Genomic DNA, 24,524 nt, shown 5'->3' with positions numbered 1-24,524 from the left:
ATTGGCAACCGTCATGCACATCCAGCTTCATTATAATATACAGAATTCCATGTTATCATCAACATTGACCTAAACGGGGAAAAAAAGAGATGTTTTTCACAAATCACATGAGCACTTGGACCGTGATCAAATGTGTGCAGATTGGGAATGAGTAGTAAGAAAAGACAACAGCAAATGATAGGTTCAAAGTTCACGTCACTAGATAGTGTGTTTACTGTATGTCAGCACCACATCCCCACCCCCTTCCTTCCCAACTTGACGCCCCTGTTATGTAATACATGCCCCTGTACATAGCCACCATACGTGTATCACAGTTTCTGTGTCAGTCATGAAAAGATCTTTGCCGTTCAGGTGGGGCGTTGGGAGAAGCTAATACAATTGTAGCTCTCTTTCATCATATCATATTAATCAAGCACAACACATTATTGCATTTGTATGTGGGTAGCTGGTGGGAGCATAGTTGCTGGTAAACATTTGTTGTTCTTTACATTGTAGAGACCTAAGCATTAAAAACCTAATCAGTTGAATTTATATCGGTACATGTATATGATGTACACATGCAGACATCTGAACCAGTTTACAAGACACTGTAGTCAGGACGTGAAAAGGGTATTAGATATGAGCAAGAATTTTATACCAACGTTTCATAAGAAGAGACTTGGATAAAATCATTCATTTAGCAGAAGAATTGCATTTAGCAAATTAGCGCACAAAATATATTGTTAATCATCTGGACATTTGTGTTGTGTATATTATGTTGGTGACCCTCTGTCTGCACTTGTCTTAAACAGTTCATTTATTGTTTATTTTTCACAGTCCCTCATTTTTTAACTTTCCCTTTGATAAATATTGTGTGATAAGTTATTGTTTACTTGATTTTTTTGTTCCTGGCAAAAGCAAGTAAATGTTTAGCTGCCGTAACCTTTTGAAAAGTTTTTGAAACTGTGTTGTATTTCAGTTTCACCCCGTGATGTATTTTGGAGTCAAAGCGATTTTGAAGTCCTTTTGATTACTAACACAGATAATCACATGATCACTTTCAAACGATTTCATGTGTCAGGATCACTTACAGGATATCATTTGACTTTTCACTAGCCAGCTCACAATTCAGGTTATAAGAATGAAAACGAACTGCTGGTAACACAGCCTAATATACTCTGTAATTTAGCAGTGAACTTGGATCATGTTCGCTAGTCCCAGTTTAAATGCTCTCTGTATTTCCTCATTTGGTCGCCCATTAATGGGTGCGACAAGCACCAACACAGAATGTCATAACTTGACAAAGTCCAGTTTCACATTCATCCAAGCTTCCCTTTGTGCGGCACTTACCAAGTTTTTGTTCTGTCTTTGTGTGTATATTGTTTTATGTGATCATCTTAGAGAAGACACCCCCCCCCCCCCCACACACACACACACTATAGTGTCTCATTTTACAGAGCTCCATTAATCTTCTTCACACTTAACAACTTGGAAGTAAATCATTGCTCAGCACCAGAAACGTAATAATTGACCTTTGACCTGCTGGCTTGATGCGAGAGTCTGAAGTCTCAGTGAACTTTTGACACTAAAAATTGGTCTTGAAGATTTATTTTGCAGGTAAAGATCATTCCATCCTTTGAGTGGGATCTTGCAAATGCCCACATATTTGTGTCTTTTATCACATGCAAATTGAAGCAAAAATGATATGAATGTGCCAAATACCATAAAAACAAAGAAAACAAACAAAAAAACACATAATGAGCTAAGTGGGATTGCATAGTTATTTTCTCTTTAATATTAAAGCTCTGTTATTATTTTGATGATATGATTATTAGTATAATATCTTGAATATCACGAGTATTAAGATTGAGACAAGGATTGTATTATTTTATCAATTTTCAGATGTTGTAGTGGTGGGCATTCGTTAAGATATATGAACTGACTAACACTTAAGGGGACATTGATCAGCTTGCCGGTGGCTCAATTTAAAATACTGTCAAATTTTGCTGGCTGATATGTCAAAATCTGCTTGAATGGGTTTGAAAATAAAAGAGACAAAAGCAAAATCAAGCATTCAAAAGTTTGAACTATTATGCTATCGCCATCAATATATTTGTGGAGAAATATATGACACACCCCCTATCTGTTAAAGCTTTGTTTTATATGCAATATATATAATATATAAACTGATCATGCAGCTCAGATTTTCACCCGTTGGCTATTAAAAAGTAATGTCTAATAAAATGGGAAATCTTGTACATTTATTTTGACATGCTGTGCGATGTCTTCACAAAAAGATGTTGCTGTACCTTACATTTTCTTCCTCAAAGCTATACTCAAAAAAGAAAGTATGTTGATGTACTGCATATACTCGATATGCCTTTTATTTAGCAATCATTTATCAAAGGAATCAGGGCTTTTATAAAAAAATTTGTTATCAAGATCCACATGTGTGAAATGTGTTACAAAGAAGTATGATTCCACTTTGTGAGGACAATACCATCTTGCCTAGCTAGAGGCAATGTTGGTGAATTCAAGATTCAATTAAAAAATAGATGAATAAATAAAACCTTGCATACTGTATGGCATAAACAGTATATATATATATAAAAAGTGGCATTTTTATAAACAAAGCACTAATTTAAATGCTTTTCACAAAATTGTCTTCTGCAGAAAATGGGAAGGAAGTACAGCTGTAAGTGACAAGAAAAAGCTCTAGCCTGTCAGCCAGAAAAAGCATGGCAGTCTTGACCAAAAAGAAAAAAAAAACAACAAACAATAGTATCAATGCATTACTCAAAAAAGTCTTCTAAGTTCTTAATGCCATACCCCCTTAGTATCGTGTGATTTTGAGGTAGTTGGGCTCATACAATTTGCCATTTTTAACTCTATTACCTGAATAGCTGGATGAAATTGAAGCGGCATTTGCCGCCGCCATCAAAGGGGTGAAGAGAAGTGCCCCTTCTTTACCCCCCTGTCTTCCTACGCACTAATGGACATTAATGAAACCACTTTTATTAGCAGTGAAATGAGTATGGCACTATAATGTGTCAACCCAAAGATAACACTTCCTGGTTAGTCTATTGTGAAGTCAAGGCTGACTTTGTGACGTGAGGTAGAGAACATATAAATGAGCTTTTGAAGGCCGAAGTATGCAGACAGATTGGGTTAAAGAGGAAGTCCAGTCCTGTTATATGTTAGTCCTGGTATAAGTAATATCTTATGAATAAAACAGTAGTAAAAATTTGATCAAAATCAGATAAAAATTAGGGAAGTTACGAAGTTGTGAAGTTTCAGTTATTTCTGCAGAACAGTTCTCGTACAGTTTATATGAATATGCAAATGAGTGAGCTGATGATGTCATCACCTCTCAATTTGTCATTGATTGTGCACAAAAAAAAAAGTGACAAAAGTTCAATATTACTGTTATCTAAGTGTAAAACATGATATTCGTGGTTGAATAACTTGAGAATAATGATAAGTAAGACATACATATATCAGGATTTGAGACTGGGACTTAATTGCATCTGAATAAAAAACTCGAAATTTCAAAATGTTACAAACTATATTTCAAGTTGTGAGGGGATGATGTCACTTCACTATTTGCACATTCATGTTGACTGTTCAAGAACTGTTTCCTGAAATATTAGAGAAACTTCAAAATGTTATAACTTCCCTATTTTTCATCACGTTTTGATCAAATTTTTATTGTTGAGGCCAAAGGGTCACTAACACAATATAGAATTGTGCACACATCTTGACCCCCAAAGCCCTGGATCGCTATTATGATCCATATTACGACAATGAAGTAATCGCTTGTTCCTTTTACCACAAAAGACCTGTCTAAAAAATTTCATCTAAATTGGTTTATAATTTTCTGGATGATATTGACAAAAGGCAAACACACCAAGAAAATCTAGCCCATTTTTTTTTTTTTTTTGAATCATGGCTACTATAAAAGTGCTGACTATTCAGTACCTACATGTATTAACTTCGATGTAGGGTAATTTGTCAATCAGTAGCAACTAAGAAATGCTTTAACCACATTAGCAGAGTAAACAATCTCTCTTTATGTAGTCAAATTAGGCCTACTAATGTGATGAAGACCCTAGAAACAGCAAACTAGTCTGGGCTGTAGCTTCTCGGGGTTAAGGGAATGAAAAATCCAAGAGGATACAAAGTCATCATTAGGTAGGGACTTGTTTGGATGATGTACCATTCTGGATAAAGTGTGATTCTCTCTGCATGCACAAACTTTCAGTCATGTGGCAGCTCTTGAGTGGTATAAACCACTTATCACTGATCATAAACTGTGTAGTAGGAGCAAGGAAAATAATCACATTTGTAGGTGATAGATACCATTCAAAGTAGAAGTGTTCACCCCTCCCCTGTATGTGAATTCAACAGGTGTTAATAACAATTTGTATTTGGCACTTTGTGTAACCTGTGTCGTTGTGTGATAATGTTTGTAGACAGTGGTACATTGTAATAATCTGTTGTCTGGTGTATGCATGCATATGGCATATCTTCATGTTGCCAACCAAATCAATTATTAAAACCTTGTAGTCACCAGTGATACATAGCTATGCACATTGCAATTAGTATTGGGTGTAAGTGGCTTTGACATTTATCGGTGGTGGAATAAACATTTATTGGTGGTGGAATAGAGAGTTTAACTCCTAGGTATATGCGTATATTACACAACTGTATGCCATTATATAGTTATACACACATAGGTATGATATATGATATATATTCATACATACAGATATACATATATGCATTCATTTTCCTTCAATGGATAAGTAAGGTACATAATTACTAAAAGGATTGAATTTGTTTCATTTTGGTAAAAAAAAAAAGATTTGCTTGTCATGGCTCATTTACTTGTTCCATCATGTGTTGGGTGTATTATCAGGTACCACAGATTATCTTTGTGGGGTATGTATACGCTGGATATTTCTTTTTGCAGAATAACAGACCTGAATTTGGCCTTCCACATTAGCCTGCATTGCTCAGACCCGCACAGACATTCCATAGACAGAATATCGATATAACAGTGTCATATCAAGATCATGTTTTCATTTTCATGTAGCACAGGAATATATATATGTTTGAATATGTACACATATGTGACCCCATATAAAAAAAAAAACCAAACAAACAAACAAAAACGAAAATGAACAAACCATGCATCATTCGCACAAAGTTAATTTCCTAGTTGACCTGAAAAAAAGTCAACAGTTTGTAGGGGCGTTGATGCTCTGAAAAGCATAATAGAGCATGATCAATTAGTATGCCAAGTTTTGGGTCACTCGGGTAATCCCTTCGCAGCAGTTGCTATAGAGATTTAAATCCAATTTTGTGTGTAGGCAGAGTAAACAATGAGTCAGTATATTTCAGTATCCCCCTGACCTTGAGACACTTCTCTATTTTTTTTAAATCAAAAGTAACTTTCGTTCAGGTTTATTATTCTTGACATTCTCTCAGCTATTTTATTTGTTAGGAATATGCAAGTTTGCTATGTTCATTTTTCTTTCAACAAAGAAAATTGGTGTGTCAACTTCTTGTTTTGTCAATAAGTTTTGTCATCTTATTTCAGTAAACTCAGCTTGTCACCTGTGGAGATCATATGTGACCCTGCACCACAAAACAAACAAAAAGTCGCCAGACATGAATTTTTAGTTAAGACCATATTCTGAAAGAGCAGACTTTAAGCTTTAAAATGATATAGAAACTCAAATCAAATGGACTCTCCTATCTTTCGTAAACCTATTTAGATATTGGAAAGAAAGCACAAACTCAGGAAAAGTGTGAACTGAGAAAAGAGGCTCTGAAGTACAGTGTCTATTCAAGTGCTTAACATTAGCCAAGCCGTGCTGGCTGTGCGATGAATGGAACAAAAAACAGGAAGTAAACCACTGGAGTAACAACAATGAAGGGATTATCAGATGAAAGTGAAATTGAGCATGCCTTATTAACACATTCTGTCAATAATCAGTGCCAACTTTCAAAGCAGTAGCCTTATCCTTTCAAAAGTTATTAGAGTTGAAAGTGAAGAGTGTGTACAAGGTTTTTCAAAAATGAAAAGGGGACTCTAAAGACACACCTAATCATACTATTTTACCAAAAATTTGTTCGAGATAAACTGCTAAAAAAGCACACTTGCCTGCCCGTTTCATGATCCCAAATTTTACAGAATAATGTAAAAGAAGACTTGCTCTTTCAGAAAATATGAAAAAGTCAAGATTGGCTAGGTTGACCCATTGCACCTATTTTCAGTCCTCATGCAAAATCAGTGTGTGCGACTTTTTGTTCGTTTTGTGATGCATGGTCACATATACTTGTTATGGGATTTGATTGATTTCTTTCCTTCTTTTTGTAAGTATCCTGCTAAATCCATTTTTTTTTTCTTTCCAATATTTCCAAGAAATAGTTATAAATGTGTCAACAGAATTGATACCCTATATACCAGTATCACATCTTAGAAGAAAGAAGGGAAAATGAATGACATCCCAAGTGAAGCGTGTCCAGGAAGTGCCACATGTTCTCGAGGTCTCACAGGATTCAAATATATTCTGTTTATGTTGATGGATTTGCACTTTTTGTTTCGAGTAAAAACTGTACATCAAACTTCCCTAGAGAGGCTCCTTCATAGATTGTGGTTTGAAAGTTGAACGTTTCCACTAGGATTTCCTGCCCTGTGCAATGTTCTGTAAGCGACTAATAGAGAGAGAGAAGAGAGGTTAAAAGGAGATTTTGTATCCTTCACCCTGTGTGATTGAGAAGGAGGCAAAGTGTAGACTTTTAACCATCCTGTGTGATATCGGACATATTTGCACATTTGTGTGTTTTGTCTGGGAGGATTGTCTAACAGATAGAGAACGTGTAGTTGGGTTCATGTAATGGAGGCGTGGCCCAGTGGTTAAGACCAGGACCTTATGACTGACCGTGAAGGTCCTGGGTTCCAGACCCTGGGCAGCATCAGTTTAGTCCCGAGGAAGGGCACGCTCTATCAGCGTTGTCTTGTCCTTTGATGGGACTTCAAGCTATGGGTCATACGGTTGCTCGCTTATAAGCTTTCATTGCTTACGTAGCGGCCTTGTCAAACAAATCATCATTTGATTCAATGCAATATGTACAGATTGCAGACAGGAAACTTTCACATTATATCGAGGCTGTTTAATGTGCGTTTGATTTATGGTGAAGGATACAGTGTCAGTTACATATTAAGCCAACCAAAAGTAGCTGTAACTTCATGCATCAGTAGTTAAGTAGTGGATAATCAGTAAATCTTTAGAAGGAGACTAACTTTTCTTTCTGTATCGCACTCAGGCACAGTTTCACCAGTAGGAAGTGACAGTAGCCTTCTTGTTGTTTTTATGCAAAAATACAAAAATGCAAAAAAAAAAAGGCAAGCAAAGAAACACCAGCGCTATTTCTTTGCGTAACCACTGTTCTATAGGATGTCTACTTTATTGATCTCACAGTCAAGTTCGTCCTGGAACCTCGGGAACATACCTGCCAACTCTTCTTATTAAACATGGTATTCTTATTTTCCAAGGAAAAAGAAGAAAGATGTTTATAGGCTTTTTTTTTTTTAATTTGGATGGACACCTGCTGATAGTACTGTATGACAGAGGGGTGTTTATTCTTCATCTTGTAGTATTTTCTCCCATTTATTCCAATTTGTAAATTTCAGCTTTGGCAGGTATGCATGAAGTAAAAAGATTGAGATTGATTGTTACATGGCTTCACTCTTTTGTCTGCTAGGAAATTTAGAGTTACAGAAATCTTGAATGCGTTAGTGGTGGTCCTTAGATTGAGACAATAGATAAAATAAAAACCTTATTCACATTTGAAAATTGGCACGTTCCAAATGCTGCAAGATTGAATTGGAGTTGATTTCTAAAAATATTCTAATGCAGAGATGTTTGAACATGTCAGCACGTGCTTGTTGAAATAATCAAGTAGAAATAACCAACCTCACAAGCTCAAAGTAGGACAAAGAAGAACAAATAATATGCACACAGTCACAAAGTAACATTGGCAATTTATAAACTGAAGTAAGCTGAAAATAGAGTTCTCAAATGGCATTGTAACACAAACTACTCTTTTTCATCACCTAGCTTCCAATATCTGTCTAGCATATCAGTGTTAGCCTATTTGTCTTTGTTGCACAATAGTTGATTCAGCTCAGTACACAGTAACAAGAAATCTGCCATATCCACTTAGTAAGATGCTCTTAGCTGAGGCATTTCTTCACGTGGTATGCCTCTACCTTTTTTCAAAAATAGACATGTGACATTCCTGCAGCCAGATGATCAATGTGAAATACACCACGCAAAGCATAACAAGCCCCTCTGAAACATAGGAGGCGGTTCACATGGAAAAAGTAATTGCAATGCAACTTTACATTAAGGCACTTGAGTGATTAACATCCATGACTCTCGCACATGATATTACTGTTTACATGAGGACAGGCCACTGTTTGTATACATGGTGGTGTATCAATGAAACAGTAAACATTATTACCCCACAGGTGTTTATATCACAGCAGTTCCTTTATATTATTTTGCAGTATTTTAATTTGATGCTTATTTGTGCCAGTCAGATTCACAGAGAGTTTGATATCATTCAGATGTTATATCCAACAAAGGAGTTACATCCACGGTGTCAAGTTTAATTTGTCGCTTCTCTTGCTTGTAGATTCTTTGACCTCTGTTTTCTCTGGTTTTTACAGGCAATGTGAAATGATGATTTCCTTTTGTTTGAATGAATGTCTCTTTTATCCTATCAAGCATTTAATGGGATTTTTCCTTGAGCGGCATTAATTGGTCAACTCCTTCTCAATTTTCTCTGATCCCCCTACCCCTGACTAATTTTTGTGTCTTAATGCATTGCTAACCTCCTTTGACATGACAATGGAAATTTCATCTCCCACCCACCCTGCCTCCTTGGTGTGTTCTTAACCTCGTATCTGCTCAAAATGGCGATGTGCCTTCTTCTGACGGTGTGTTTTTCATCTAACAATGACGACAACCACCCATACCTTACGTTCCCTCATCCATACCTGATGTATCCCCTTTCTTGTGACTTTGTGGAACTTGTCCTTTGTTTTCTGTGTGTCTGAGTTTCTTTCTCTTGTTGTTTTTTTTTTCATTTATCCATCTATCTATCTTTCTGTCCATTTATCTTTCTTTCCTTGTCTCATATTTCATTCTTACATACATATTGATACTCATTATTTCTGTTTTCTTACATGGTTTCATTATCTTTTCTCAATAAAAACACCTGTTTCTACCACCAAAACATCTTCAACATCTCTATTCCATCATCCGTTACTATGACAACTACATCATCATTTCAACTTCTGCCAATGAATGCATGACCATCATTGAACAACAAAATATGATTACAACAAATTTCACTTTGAACTCTGATGATGACTATTTCTTTTCGTCTTCCCGATGGTCGTACAATGTCTTGTGACTTTGTTGCATCGTCCTGTGATAACCCCTCCCCCATCTTACCACCCTCCATCCGCCCCTCCCCACCCCATGATGTCGTCATGTTGAGAACTAACCTTCATTCTCCCTTCACCACCTTCATGCAACCTCTGCCCCGCCTCCTGCATCCCCCACCCAGGAGGAATCTGGTGGTTCGCGTTCCTCGGCTGGCATCAAGATGAAAATCCCTCACACACCGTCCTTTAGACGCAAGGTATCGTGGTGGTGAATGTAGTAGACTAAAAACAGCTAGCTGGAGAGATCAAGCTAGGTGCAACAAGATGCGAGTGCACGCTGGCACTGTAGAAGTCTCTTTTCAAGCAGGCACAGCTAGATACTTTTCAGAAAATTAACAAAGTAAAAATTAGATATTTTGCATCAAGCAACATTGTAATTTTGACCTCATCACAGGAATAAAACTTTCAGTTGAGTAATAGCAAGAATTCAAGCTTGCAGTTGATAAACCATCATTGTTTTTAAACTAAAAATAATTCCTTTCATAGCTGCACATCCTGCATAATCCAAAGAATTGGTGGTCATTTTGATCCAATGTCGGGATTTACGACAAATTTTGAACAGTAATCACAAGAGAAGTAACCCCATATAGAAATTAATCTAAATCACTTTTTAATTTAATAACATAAATTTCACATGCAAAACTAAGCACTTCATTGTAAACCATAAATCCTGAGCAGATAAACCAGGAGATTTGGTATGGAAAAAATTGCACTTTATGGCAAGAGCATAAAACTGTTAGGAAACTGAAAATATTTTGGGGCAATATTTGTTTTATGAATTTTTGTTTCTTTAGTATGTGATAGTTGTAATGGAACAAGCTGTGCCTGTATAGTGGGATAGAATTGGAATGTATGAGTAGAAAGTCTTGTCTCTTGTCCCAGTATCTGTACCACAGCCTGGCCTTTGCATGTATCGCATGTTACCGAGTTCTAGTCGTGCACTTTCTTACCGTTAAACGCCCAGTGAAGCTGATGTTTGTACGACCCTTTTTGTTCAGTGTAGAATATTTATTTGACCGCGTGAATTCTGTTGGGTAGATAAACGTGAAGGTTTCTCAGTGAAATGTATCACTATGGCAACCACTGTGTGGCATATTTCATGTACTAGCCTTAGCAATGGACTTCAAAAATTTGCCTCCAAGATTTGTAGCTAAAGCAAAAAAAGCACTATAAATACCGTATGGCTTCTTGTGAGGCATACGTTGGGCTAGTGATAATCTTTACACCATTCTCTAAAAACGAAGAAAAATTGAGCACTAAATAATGTATGCACCTCTATCCTCATCCCCCAGCCCTTTCTTCCAATAGGGTAACCAAAATTAGAACAGGTTTTGTATGGAAGCATTCAGTAATTTAAGAATGATGTGCCCTGGTAGTTATACACATCATTATTTGTTACCATGTATCAACACACATCAGTCCTGAGAGTTTATTGGCTGTTTCTCATAATCATGTACATTTGTACTACCGCTGTTAGAACTTTTTCCAGTAGAGTTCAGAACACTGGAAAGTTATCATTTAACTTGATGCAGAGCACGAAACACTAGTCCAAGGGTATTTTTTGACAAATCAAAATATGATAACTGGTTTTTCTAGCACTTTAAATGCAGAATGATAGCCAAAAAAGAGCCAAAGCATAAACCAAATCTTCAGTGAATATACAAGTGTATTGGATGATGTACGAGATTCTGAAGAAAACTGGAAGCAGAATGTATAGAACTATAACTAGAGAAACTCAGATTGAAACAGTCATAATAAGGTTTTAGATTTAACATACCATCCTCAAAGGTACTGTGTACTAGTAATCTATTGTGTCTAGTGCTCATTCCCCCTCTAATTTTTTAGTAGTTTGAAGGGCAATTTCATCGCATCACACGAATGATTTGTTGACTAGCATCACTGGTAGAGGAAATTAAGCTACAGATCTTGGACATTAATCATTTATTAACTTATTTGGCATCAAAGGGCATGTGTCATTTATTATTTTATTTCTGTTTTAGTTTCTCACAACATTGCATGTGAGGATTGTCACGGTAGCCTGACATCACACTCGATTTAACTTCCTTAATTCTCACTACATCCATGAGGACTTTTCCTTCGACCATTTCCTCGTGTAAGCAAATCCTACGTCGTATTGGACTCATGTTGTGGCTTCAGAAAGTTTATTTGTCACAACTTTACTGGATTTCTTCTCGAGTGGTAAAGAGAAAAGGAGGGTAAACCACAGAATGGGCCAAGGTCACCATTTTCCCCCAGCTAATTCAAAAGATCAACACACCTCCATAAGTTCATGTGCACAAACAAAATGTGTCACATCCACATATAAAGCTTTTAACAAAGTTAAGCAAGCCACAAAACCATAACGCTAATAACCCCTCCTAGTGAAAAAAAGAATAGTAAAGTTGAATAAAAACAACAACTAAAACCTTCCTGAAAGATAGAATACATTTTGTACACTGCAAAAGAATCCAAGCTACTACATGTTTGTTACTGTTTAAAACTGTATATTATATAATCTTATGTAAAATCAAGAAATACTATGGTAACAGTAAAAGAACTCAAAACTAATAAGGTTGCACTGAGTAGGTGGCAAGTATAAGTTGTATCAGTGCTTAAATGAAGCCAGGTCTCAACAGCAAAATTCAAAATGGAGAAAAACATCAAAGGGTGACACAACAATATCAAACAAATGCACATTGCCCTCTTGATGAATAAAAAAAAAAATAAGAAGAAGAAGTCAAATGCTCAATATTAAGTAGATAAATCCTAATGGTAAAATCCTTCAAGTAAATTCTAATGGCATTTAGATGGCTGTGCGGTTTACCATGTTTTTGCAAGTTTGGGAGGAGGGGGGATGAGAGCAGAAAATGTCCACTTTTGTGTCTTTTTCTACCCCTTTCTTATAGTGTAGGTGCTAGACTGGGTTTTGTGCCATGAATAAGATATGAGATATATGTCTTTTGAAACAAATTTTGGGCCTACTGTAGTGATTCCAGGCGTGTCCGGGCAATTACCCCCAGAGGGCAATTACCCTCCGGCTGAATACTGGTTAGTAGTAAGGTTAGAGCAAAGATTAGGGTTAGGTTTAGGGTTAGGAGTTTGGGTTAGGGTTAGGATTAGGTTCAGGATTAGGATTAGGATTAGGGCCAGGGAAGGGTTCGGGGTAATTGCCCTAGACCTGATTCCAGGCACTCTTTGTTCGAGTTATTTCCCGAGGATGATTTTTTTTTTTCCAAGGGGGATGGGGGAGGGCGAGGGAATCATGTTTTGTTATGGATCTTCATTAGTAGGCAGGTTGTCAAAATTGAGTAGAAAAGGTGTTTTTTGTCATTGTTCAGCGAAGAAGAGTTTTTAGAGGGAAGGAATGGAAAGAGGTGTGTACATTACAGCTTGGTCAAATCTGAAATAAGAATCAATGAATGTTTCTATAATTCAAAGCACCTCACCAACAATGCCTGAGCTGTTAATTACCTTTTATACTAATTTACAAAAGTCTTCTGTCCCAAATTATTCTCATGGATCAAAACAAGCCAGACATACATTAGTTTAGCTAGTTCAAATTTGAAGACTTTTAATAGAATATTGATTTTTTTTTTATTGTTTTGCAGCTGTGAGACAAAATTTTAGAATATCTTTGGATTGCCAAGCACTTGGGCCTTATTTGTCAAATGCTTTTAGCCGAGTGTAGTGAGTGCTAAATCTCTAGAATGATGAATTAGCAGTAAACCTTTTAACCTTAGGAGGCAACGACACTGAATTTGCTAAAAACAATAATGTAACTTGCTGCAACTTTTTTGTACATTGTTTGATGTTGTGTACTTCCAAGCACAGTATTGTTACACTTAATGTGCCAATGAATGGTTGCAGTATATTTTGATAGCTCTCTATGGTTTTTTGTTGTTTTTTATTTTCTCCTTATTGAATGGTTTATTTTGTGTTATGTACTGCATTAGTACTGAGTCGCTATGAATGTCTTATTATTTGAATATTCACCTGTTTTGCTTCTTTGTTTTTTATTATGTTTAACGGTCTGTGGCACAGGGTCGATTCAGGAGAAAGGTGTGTTTGAGATCCCCATTTTTTTTCTCTCTTTTTCCTCCTTCCACAGTTGTATTTAAACCAAATTTAACCTCTTCAGGTAGCTGCAAATAAAAACTTACCCTGCAAACTCTTTTAACAACTTCCCTTCTTTTTTCCCTCTGTATGCCTGTCGTGTGTTGCATCATCATTTGGGGCTTGGCAATTGCTTTGCTGCAGCAGTGTTCCCATCAAAACTGCATAGACCCACATATTGCAAATTGTGTGAGCAAGGGGGAATAAGATATGTAAGACTTGAAAGAGCAAAGCAGTACAGTACTTGTGCCTCATGCACACAGCGCTTGAACTTTACAATTGGCAACTCATCCAAAGAAGGCCGTGTGGATCATTGATTTCGTAACACATGAGCAGACATCCATTGAGTGTAGTCGTTGTGTGTGGATGAGCGCTTTGTCTGAAATGCAAAGGCTCTATTTTGTGTGGATCTTTCAAATGTTACTGTTTCTTCAGCTAGTGCGTGCTTCTGCTCCCATTCCTCTGCTCTCCTTTATAAGCTCCTTTTAATGTAACAAAAAAAAAAAATGCTGCAGTTTTTGTCAAGCCCTGAATGCATTGTGCTCTGGTAAATTTCCACTGTCTTCTATTTTGTCTATTCTCAAACGGGCCTTGTGATGGGTTGATTACTGCTGATCTAAGATGTAACACTTGATCTAAGGTTTGACTGGTCCATGTCAAGTTGTAGGCTCACGTTCTGAAGTCTGGTTTGGATGTAAACTCTGTCCAGTGGTGCAGTCGAAGCGCAGTACCCAGTTTGTGCTAGATTTACCAAAAATTGATCTCCGTCCACCTGCTGTCATAAAATCAAAACCAGTTTAGCATTCTCTTGGTAGGAGATAAAATGTGAAATTTTCTTTATGAATGAGCAATGCTGCGAGATGGCTTTTTCCTGTACGTCCTGTGCAAAGTTTAAGTAAACCAGACTTCGGAAAATGAAACTAATAGTCTAATACGTCAACACTCGTAAAGATGAACAGGTGCATGATGGGAGCTACTGTTGTATGTCATTGTAGGGAAGTAGAGGAAGTCCAATAAGGGACCAGTAGGCAGACTTTGAGAACATTTACTCTGGTGCAATATGTTATCACAGACGCACCAAAGAATGTATGTAGCACTGTGATCCCAGATCTAAAACCCCCTACACCTGGCAGCCATCTTGGCAGCTAGAGAATAATTCAAAATGTAGTGTTGTCTATTCCGTTTTCGACAGTTTCCACGGGGACAGGACAAGACAAGTTAGAATTTTGTGGGATTGATTGTACTCTTTCAGGAGAGAAAAAAATTACACTGCTGATATTTTCATTGACAAATGTAACACTTCACAAAAAGATATTAACAAATTTATAGGACTTTGTGTTTTTTCTTTTCCTCTGGAAGTGTTGAGGCTCAAGGTCGCTGTGATTTCTAATTCCATTTTGAAAATCCGCGAGCAGCATAGATGGGATGCGATTTGGCGATGGGGTGTTGTGTTGGGGTGCTGAAGTACGAGGGAGCTTGGTGTGTCCTCAATGGTGATGGTGGTTGCTATGGTAACATCATTTCCCAGTCTGGGGCAGGGATTGTCGGAGTTAATGAAATCTTGGTAAAAAAAAATATCAATATTAGCCTGCTCAAATAAGTCTTCATTATAGGAATAAGATTGTTGATATAAGTTGTTCAAACTTGGCAGAAAGCAACAAACTAAAACATAAAGCCCAGTTACCAACAGCTGTTAAATGCTGAAAAGTGCAGGAGATGAAACGAAATACAGATGGAAAAGTATTTTGCACTGATCAGTCAAACTCTTTTTATGCATGATGATGGCTCGTTCTTGACATGGGTAGAGCAGAGAAAGGGGTGTATACCGGTAGTCCGGGGTCACAAGGTGTGTGTATTGTGGTGCACAGAACTACAGAAACACACACATGCATATATACACACACCAACATACTCTTCCAAATGTGAATAAGCACACCAATTTGTAACCACACAGTGTGCATATGTATATCAAAATGAACTGATGACCTTCACTCACCAGATAACACACACAGACACACACACACAAGTGGGCATAGCATGCAAGGGATTGAGGTGGTGACTGTAAAATCCTCGGTGATCTGAACTAGGAGATGCGTATCCATGGAAACCTAGCATCTCTGCCTCGTCATCTTGGCATCTGAGCAGAAGAGAAATCCTCATCAGATTGGGGCAAAGATTTTTCCTCGTTCATTTTTCCCCCTTTCTAACCATGGAGACTTTGTTCTCTTTTGTGTGAACTCAATTTTTCCTGCCTTTCTCAAACTTACCGAAAAGTAGCAAGCCATAGATCATCAGGCATTCTTTTGTGATGATGATAATGATCTTGTTGGTCTAGCATCAGAGCGATTTTTTAGGATCAGTTAAATATATCTTTTTCTTTTTCTTTTTTGCATGCTGTATCTGGCTGTCAGAACTGCCCATTTCTGAAGAATCAACGTCACAGAGGTTTTAGTTTGAGATTATATCCCTTGTTGGGGAAAAATAAAGATTGTGAGACATTGTAACTGACAAAAGTGTTATTCATGATAATTTACCTCCAGCAATTGCAACAGTTACCTCTTTCTTTAGGCCTGTGATGCTGACAGGTTGGAAGAAAATGAAATTTGCTGGCAAATGAAGGCTGAAAGATGAATTCTGTTGCTTCTATCCAAAAAAAAAGAAGAGTAATAGTAATACTTCATGGTGCATCTTTTTCCTGTCTCTGTAATTGACACATTTTTTTGTTTTTATTTGTTTTCATATATTTTTCAGCGACCTCTATCCTTTTTCCAGGTATGTTATTGAGTCTTGCTACAGAAAAATCTAATCATTTTTATTTTTTTGCATTTATTTATTTATTTATTTGTTGATTTTTTTGAGTGATTTTTTTATTTTTTATTTTATCAGCTTGAAGTCTGGCAAGTTGTTGTATGGATATAGTGATACGTAGTTGAAGTGCGTGCATTTGACTTTTCATCAATGATCTGCATATTTGATGATTGTTTCATACACACTCCTGCCTTGCCTCGTTCCTTCCCGACACACATTGTTTTTTATGTTTATATCTTGTGGCTGGAGAGGGTGGGGGTGATGTTATAGATGATAATAGATGGTTTGAGAAAGATTGTTTGAAAAAAGGTTTTTTCATTAGCACAAAAGCATAGATCTTTTTAATCAATGTATCAAACAACACGATAGGGTTCTACTGAAAAGAAATGTCTCCTCTGAAAATTTGCAAGTGGTTAGAAGCAAAGAGAAACTAAGGGGGTGAATAGTAATGGCATGTAGAGATTGTTCAGAATTTATGTTTCAGTCATTTGAACACACAAAAATTGCTGGTGTATTGAATATTATTTTTCTCTTAATACATGATGTTGCTTTTATTAATACATTTTGTACGTAATACAATGTGCTTGATGCAAAACGCTTAAGACTTTCTGTAATATGCCAATGGCAAGATAATGAAGTTTGCATTAAAACAAGCCATTGTGGACAGACTCATTTGTATTTGATAGATCTCTGATAGGTGTCAATGCATGGATAGTTGCAAATAAAAACAGTTATTGTAAGAAGCTTTGCGAATTTTGCTTGTTAAAATGAAGTGAAGTTAACACAGCAGGGAACAGAACAGATCAAAAGCCTCCTTCCTGGCTTAGCAGAAATGCAGCACTTTTGTTTAAGACTCTTTTATTTAAACTTTGGCTTTTAAATCTAATAATGCAGGCCAATACTGATGAGTTACTTTCTAACTTCCATTTATTTTATTTTAAAAGAAAAGGTGTGGAAATAGGAAAGTCTTGATGCCAGCATGTCATTGATGTTGTAAAAGTTATCATTGTTACTGATTACTATAACTTTAAAAGGGAATGAAACCCAAATATTAGTGAGATATATGAATTGAGTGAATGCAGTATTACTGATTTAACATGTCAGTGAAGTTTGAGAAAAAAAAGACAATCCATCCAAAAGTTAGGAATTGTTTTGGCACCCCAATCACTGTTATGAGGAAAAGATTAAGAGAATTCAACGAAATCTCTTTTTTTTTTTTCTTTTGGAAAGCACACATTCCCTCCTCTAGATTGTACTAACATATGTTACAGGTAATATGATAGTTACAATTTACAGGGTGAGGTAAAGTGCCTTTTCATTAAGCTAGAAAAATGGAAGTGTGTTAGAATTCTCTTTATATTTTCTTTATATTGTTGTCCAGCAGTAGTGTCATGAACTGTTGTAGTCTTCTCATTCAGCAATCACGGCATCAAAACTTTAAAAATTCATAAATTTTCAATGATTTGCCAATAATCCTCATACATCACTGATGTGTGTGACTAATACTGCTGCATTCACTCAATCCACATAGTTGTATATATTTAGGTTTCATTCTCCTTCAACTCTTACACTAACCCTAACCAATGCTTTTAATACCCCCAGAACTATCCATGGTAATGCAGGATGAGCCAGCCACCCTATCAGGCAGATCTTAGAGATAATTTAGTCAACTTTAATCTTTTCCAGGTTTAAAAAGCCATATAGAGATGAAAGTGAGACTTCTGAATAGACTTGATGTGTTTTGTTGGGGTTTTTTTACATCGAAGAAGTATTATTTCCTCTTTATTTTGTACTGCGTTACCCGTTTGCCACGATCAAACCTCTTCCGTCAAAGTGTATTTTGGTAGAAGTGTTTATTGCTGAGTGATTTTGACTTTTGTTTTTTTTTTTTTTTTTGGTAAAGTTCAACGGTCTTGTGTCAATAATTTCTGCACTTTTTTTTTTTTATTGTATATCAAAGAATTTGTACATCAACAGTTGAAAGTGAGGTAAGAGAAGCTTCCAGGGATGAAAAGCTTTAAAGGCCCATTGCCTTCGCTAGAATGTGACAGAAAGGATTACGGCAAATGAAATTATGTACTGCAATATAAGAGAGAGAAGAGAAATAGATAACGTATACCAGTCTCTCCTTCTCTCTCACCTGGTATCTCTTCACACACCATCTCCTGTGCACCTCTTTGTTGCTATCTCACCTTTCTCCCCTAAAACATGCTTCCCTCTTAATATAACCATTCTCCCCTCCCCCTTGCATCATGTCTAGACCAGCAAGAACTCTACCTGCATCTTCTAAAACTCTTATTGTATGTATGTATGTATGTATGTATGCCCCGCCTTGCCCCGCCCTGCCCCGCCCATCATCTGGCTTGCCGCTACCCCCTTAATGCAGCTTTGCTCCGCCCTATCTTATAACCCCTCCCAAATCTCCGCCTATCTGTTGATGGCCTGGATGTGGTACTTGAGTGTAGTGCTGCGGTAGTGTGGTGGTACATTCTAGCATTACCTGGCTGTCATGCATGCGTAGTAGATGTCATCAGCATGTCATATGGCTTGTCGTGCCTCTACCTGCAACATGCATCCAAACAGTTTGGTCATCACATCTCGATGTTCTGTTTTGCATGCTCTGTTTAGTGGTATTACACCCCAGTTACAATCTCTAGACCGGTCAATTCACCACCAGGAACTTAATGGTCAGTTTGACCACCAACTTAGAGAGATTTGTATCAAAATTAGGTGGAAAACACAGAGACAATAACAGCAAGACAATCAGAACAAAGAAACATTCAGAACAAGAGAACAATTTGAGACAAATAGATGATGTATTAAAGGTGATCACCAACACACTTTGAACTGACTGTAGAAATCCCAAAGACTTTAAGTAGAATTAGCTAAGGATACCATACCTCATTTGTTTATCAGGGAAGGATTTTTGATTATTTATTTGGTTTTTATGACATCTTATTTCTGTGATTATCATCCCAATTATGTCAATGCACTATTACAAGAATGATATTGAGGTGTGAATTAGGTTAGCTGTGTCATCATCATTAACATTGTGTCTTTTTTTTTAAAAGAATGATAAATGTATCAGTTCACAGTCTGCCATGTGATTTATCCTGACCATTTTGTGATATGAGTTAGAGTAATGAATGGGTGACTGCTAATGGGGAGCACAAGACCATTGAAAAATCATCACTTTTTTTGTCCAGCACAACATTTCCATTCATGATTATGTAGAAAATCCTTGAAATGTGCTTGAAGAAGAAATATAAAGAAAGAGCAATCAGTGTGAATTTGAGGGTAGAGATAAAAGATCTTATCTGTTTTATTTTTCATTTTGGAATTTCATATTGACCATTAATCAATAATTCAAACATCATTGCAACATCTGAAAAAAAAAAATTAATCAAAATATTGTCTTTGACATCGTCATCAAAATTTTCATAGCAGCAAGCTGCTCTACCAGACATGTTTTCACTGATTAACTGAAAATTTTTCAGAATGAGGAAATTTATATTTATGAGCCATAGGAATCCTGAATTGTTATGACAATATATCATGTTATAGGATTATCATGTTGTAAGAATATAGTATGTCTAATATAAAGGCACAATTTAATGTACAGATACAGATTATTTAAGGGGTTATACAATGTACATGGCACGTGCAAATAGGATTAAGAGGTGGTCCTTTTTATTACCATTTTGTGAAAGGCTGTTAGATTCACTCAGTTTTATTGTATATATCACACAAAGCACTCTTCATAATTATTCACATTAGTATCTATATCCACTTATACATAATTATGTTGAGCACACTTAAATGAGTGGTGTGCTAATCATTGTCATTGTCATACGGGTAGCCTAACTTTGCTGGTAAGTGTTAAAGTTGGTTCCCACACAAAACTTCATTTCCAACATTTTGAAAAGGAGACTATATCCTCCAATATTACATTCCATTTGAACAACTACTTGATTTAATTTCTTTTTGTTTTTATCTCTGTAATTGATAATACGAGTATGTTCACATAAGTAACATTGAAGCACAGAAGTGTATAAATAATGTCGGTGTCATGTCTAACTGCTTAAAATTGCCAACAAAAATTGGAATAGCAGTAATATAGTTGCAGACATTATGATCCTTTGTTGTGCATCTGGTAATGATGATCTGCAGTCTGTTGTTGGTTAATGCTGTTTTGTTTTGGTCTTTTATTTTCTGAGTGTGCCTGTATGCAGATGTTGCATGGCATTGATGATGTTGCTCGGTGTCTGCATGTTCAGTTTATATTGTTCATTTTCAAAAGTGAATTCTGTGTCATTCAAGCAGACTAAAGTTTGATAGTCCTCAAGACACAAAAATGCATAAAGAAACAAAAATCTGACCAAATTGTCATTAGAATTGAAATAATTCATCAATGTAGATGACAAGGTGTAATCAGTTTTGATTTATCTGTGCATGATCAAGGACTATTGATTTGGCCAAAATGTTGCCTGTGTAAGTTTTGTGGTGAAGGTTTATAATAGCTTAATTGAGTTTGAAGTGTTGCCATGGAGATGGAAAGTATTATGTCATGTTCATTAATGATGCTATCATCCTGGTCTTACCCTACCAGGAGGAACCAAAGGAGGACTTCAGCCACCTGCCGCCAAACCAGCAGTCCAAGAAACTCAAGGAGAAGATTGAGGAGCTGCATCAGCTCATTGAGTCGGAGGTCAAATCAAAGTATGTCCCATCTCAGCTCGTTTTATGTCATCCGTCTCTTGCATTCTTCCCGTTTACGAATTTTTCAATACCATTTATTTTGCCGTACATCATTAATACCCAAGACATAAAATAAAGTGTTTTTAGGGATGTTTCTTGTTGACTGAAGGAGACTCTGTACACAGATGAAAGGAAGCAATAAAAATTAATGTGGGTATAATGACATACCTGGAATAACTTTACGTATAATGTACTTCCTTGCTTAATGTATTGAAGCACTGTACCAATACCTACAATGTATTGCCAGGGATTTATACTCTTTTAAGGCATGTACAGGGATTGTAATTTCTTCTCCCCCCCCCCCCCCCCCCCCCCATTCTTAGTCCTTTAAAGGACAAGTTCACCTTCATAGACATGTGGGTTGAGTGAATGCAGCAATATCAGTAGAACATATCAGTGAGAGTTTGAGCAAAATCGGACAATCCGTTAAAAAGTTATGAATTTTTGAAGTTTCTGCTCAGTCACGGCTGGATGAAAAGACTACTAGAGCTTGTGATGTCACATGAGTACAAAGATATAAAGAAAGAATAAAGAAAATTCAACATATTTCCATTTTTCTCGCATAACAAAAGAACACTCGACTTCTCTCTTTCAGAAGGCAGGGGGAATAATATTACCTTTAACATACGTCAGTAGCAAGTCGAAGAAATGTGCACTGTATTCAAAAAGTAAAGTTTTGTGAAATTCTCTTTTTATTTTCCTTAAATAGTTGTACGCATGTGACATACACTGTAGTAGTCTTCTCTTCCAGCAGTGACTGCGCAGATACTTAAAATATTCGTAACTTTTGAACGGATTGTCCAATTTTCCTCAAACTTTCACTGATGTGTTCTACTAATATTGCTGCATTCTCTCAATCCTAAAGTATATGAAGGTGGACTTGTCCTTTAAGTAATGCTCAGATTTGGTGTGATTAACTTGTTTGGCTTCAAACACAATATTGTATGACAGTGCTGCAGCTGGGTGCCACTGTGTTTGAGAGGGAATGGCTGAAAACCTTGGCTATATACGTTGTATTATATAATCTGTGTGTATTTCTGTTTCATTGTGTGTGTTTGTATGTTTGTTTGTGTGTATTCAGAGAGGGACTGCAGAGAATGAGGGAGGTATACACTAAGAACCCCACCCTGGGTGACCCGGCCAGCGTCGACCGACAGCTTGCCGAGATTGGGAAGAAGATGGACGGATTGAGAATGGAATTGGCGAAATATCAAGTGAGTTACCCCATGGCCTGTTTCAGTGATCAGAGGTTTAATTATCTTCTGTGCACCTTCACAGTTATACATCCAACTCCCTCACCCCAAGACTGCATTACTACATGTACCCTCATAGTGGTAGTCATCTGGGTGAGATTTTGCTGACCTTTGACCGTCGACACATTGCTTGTCTCTCATTCGTTCACGTTATCATTGCTCCGTAACTCATCTTCACCTTCTAACCAGCAGGTGTCATATCTCCCAACCCCCCCCCCCCCCGCCACACCCCACACCCCCACACACATCACACTGTGCCTCCTGAACATCATATTGCAAGATTTAACAAATGAAAGGCCTGAAATTTCCATCTTGTTCTCATTAACTTGGCACCTCTAAATGCCACTGCATATTCTATTTGTGGAGAGAGATTAGACGGACCTGCCTAAGTTCACTAGATCTGCACAAAATTAGAAAGATTATTCAAATTAAAATTATCAAAAACTTGTAAGTTTTCAGGAGATAGATGAATTGATACATCGATTTAATAAATACAGCATATTTGTTGTGATCATATATTGTATACCAAAGTCTTGCTCAGCGGTAATTTACTGTTTCATGTTGTGTTTTATGAGCTCAACCTAAATTTGGTATTAACCACTAAGTCTCAGAAAATTATATTGCAGATCATTTGCGACATCAGATACAAAGATTTATTTACCAATTTGCAGATTGAAAGCATAAAATATGTTTTGATCATATATTGTATACCAAAGTTTTGCCCAAATGTCATTTACAATTTCATGCTGCGTGTGTCTTTTTTTTTAAATTCTTATATCACTGATCGGGTTTGTAAGTTGCTTTTCATACCTAAAGACCTTTGCCAGGTTTCTCGATTAACAGTCAAAGGTACGCTGAGGTAAACAAGTTAGATAAAGTTTCCTATGGGCAGTTTGTTGTAGCTTTGGCAATTACTAAGTAAAATGTTTTTACCCCCACTGCTCATTTGCACCTTAATTTTCACTAATGAATTTGGAAAAATTTACCAAGACATTTTACAATTTTCTAGAGACTGTAGATTATTTCACCCAGACATCTGAAATTTTCACCCAGACTTTGGATAATTTCACTCTGTGTGCATCCGTTACATTCTAAGCTTCTTTATATGTATGTACTTGAACTACACGGTATTCTATTTGTGCTAGAATCACGTTTGTGGAAACGCTTTGTCGTGTTTCGTTTGCCTCTGCAATGTTTGTACAGTTTGTGTCTGCCTCTAATACACGTATGCATGGCTCGGTGTGTTCCAATGCTATTACTAGTAAAGAGTCATTTCTAATCACCATAATGCAATCTAGTTTTCATTCCATGTAATGTGTCATGCAATACATTGACATGTGGGTGAAGGAGTGTGTGTAAGGTTTATACCTAGGTTTGACTATCATCTAAAAGCGTAGGAGCATCATGGCACAGAGGTGCTGGCCTTGGACGCTTAAAGATTATGTCCTAGGTTCAAATCTCAGCCTGGTGCATACATCCTTATGCAAGGTGTTTTACCCTGTACCCTTTGGCACCGGTGCAAAAGGATGGTATCCAGCCATGCAAGAGTAAAACTAATGATAGCAAGGCCCTCATAAAGGATGGAGCTTGCACTGATGAGGGTACCCTGGGAAAATGATGCCACATTGTTATAATTTATTCATACTAATTTGGTCTCAGAAAGGTGTAAGGGTGTAATAGTAAGATGGGAATAGAGGTAAAAGGTCTTAGCCGCAAGATAGTCTAGGGAGGAAACCATGGTACAATAGATAAAATGGCAGCAAAGTACTAGGTATAAAAATTTCACATTGTCTGTTATAAGTGAGATTGCAGTTAAGGTTGAAAAAAAGAGTAGTGACATCCTTTTTGTGCTCAGTTCAGATTATGTATTCCAGCATTTGTGCAATTATTGCATAATCTTAAGTCTTGTTCCCCTTCTTCGTATCATTACTGTCAAGCTTAAAAGAAAAAACACACACACACACACACACACACACACACACACACACACACACAGAAGAGATTTGCTTGATTCTGAGTGTCTTGGAGCTCAAGGATGATAAATTTGCTAAATGTAGGCAACTTAATGATAACATAAAGATGAAATT

At 36.8% G+C, this 24,524-nt stretch overlaps 1 protein-coding gene across 1 annotated transcript in view; it reads left to right on the top strand.

The window, feature by feature from the left end:
* The window catches only part of LOC139733353 (cdc42-interacting protein 4-like), a 118,918-nt gene that overhangs the window by 75,827 nt on the left and 18,567 nt on the right, over positions 1-24,524 (top strand). Inside the window, exons 10-13 of the mRNA XM_071644189.1 lie at positions 9,628-9,702; positions 13,547-13,564; positions 21,036-21,145; positions 22,266-22,398. Of these exons, the coding sequence (XP_071500290.1) occupies positions 9,628-9,702; positions 13,547-13,564; positions 21,036-21,145; positions 22,266-22,398 (336 nt within the window). The remainder of the gene's footprint in view (positions 1-9,627; positions 9,703-13,546; positions 13,565-21,035; positions 21,146-22,265; positions 22,399-24,524) is intronic.

This window comes from Diadema antillarum, unplaced genomic scaffold, assembly GCF_040938485.1.
Source record: "Diadema antillarum isolate AM-2024a unplaced genomic scaffold, OU_Dant_1.0 seq00000472_RagTag, whole genome shotgun sequence".
Taxonomy (NCBI): Eukaryota; Metazoa; Echinodermata; class Echinoidea; order Diadematoida; family Diadematidae; genus Diadema; species Diadema antillarum.
Note: the sequence above shows the minus strand (reverse complement) of the source record. Positions and strands in the feature narration are given on the sequence as shown.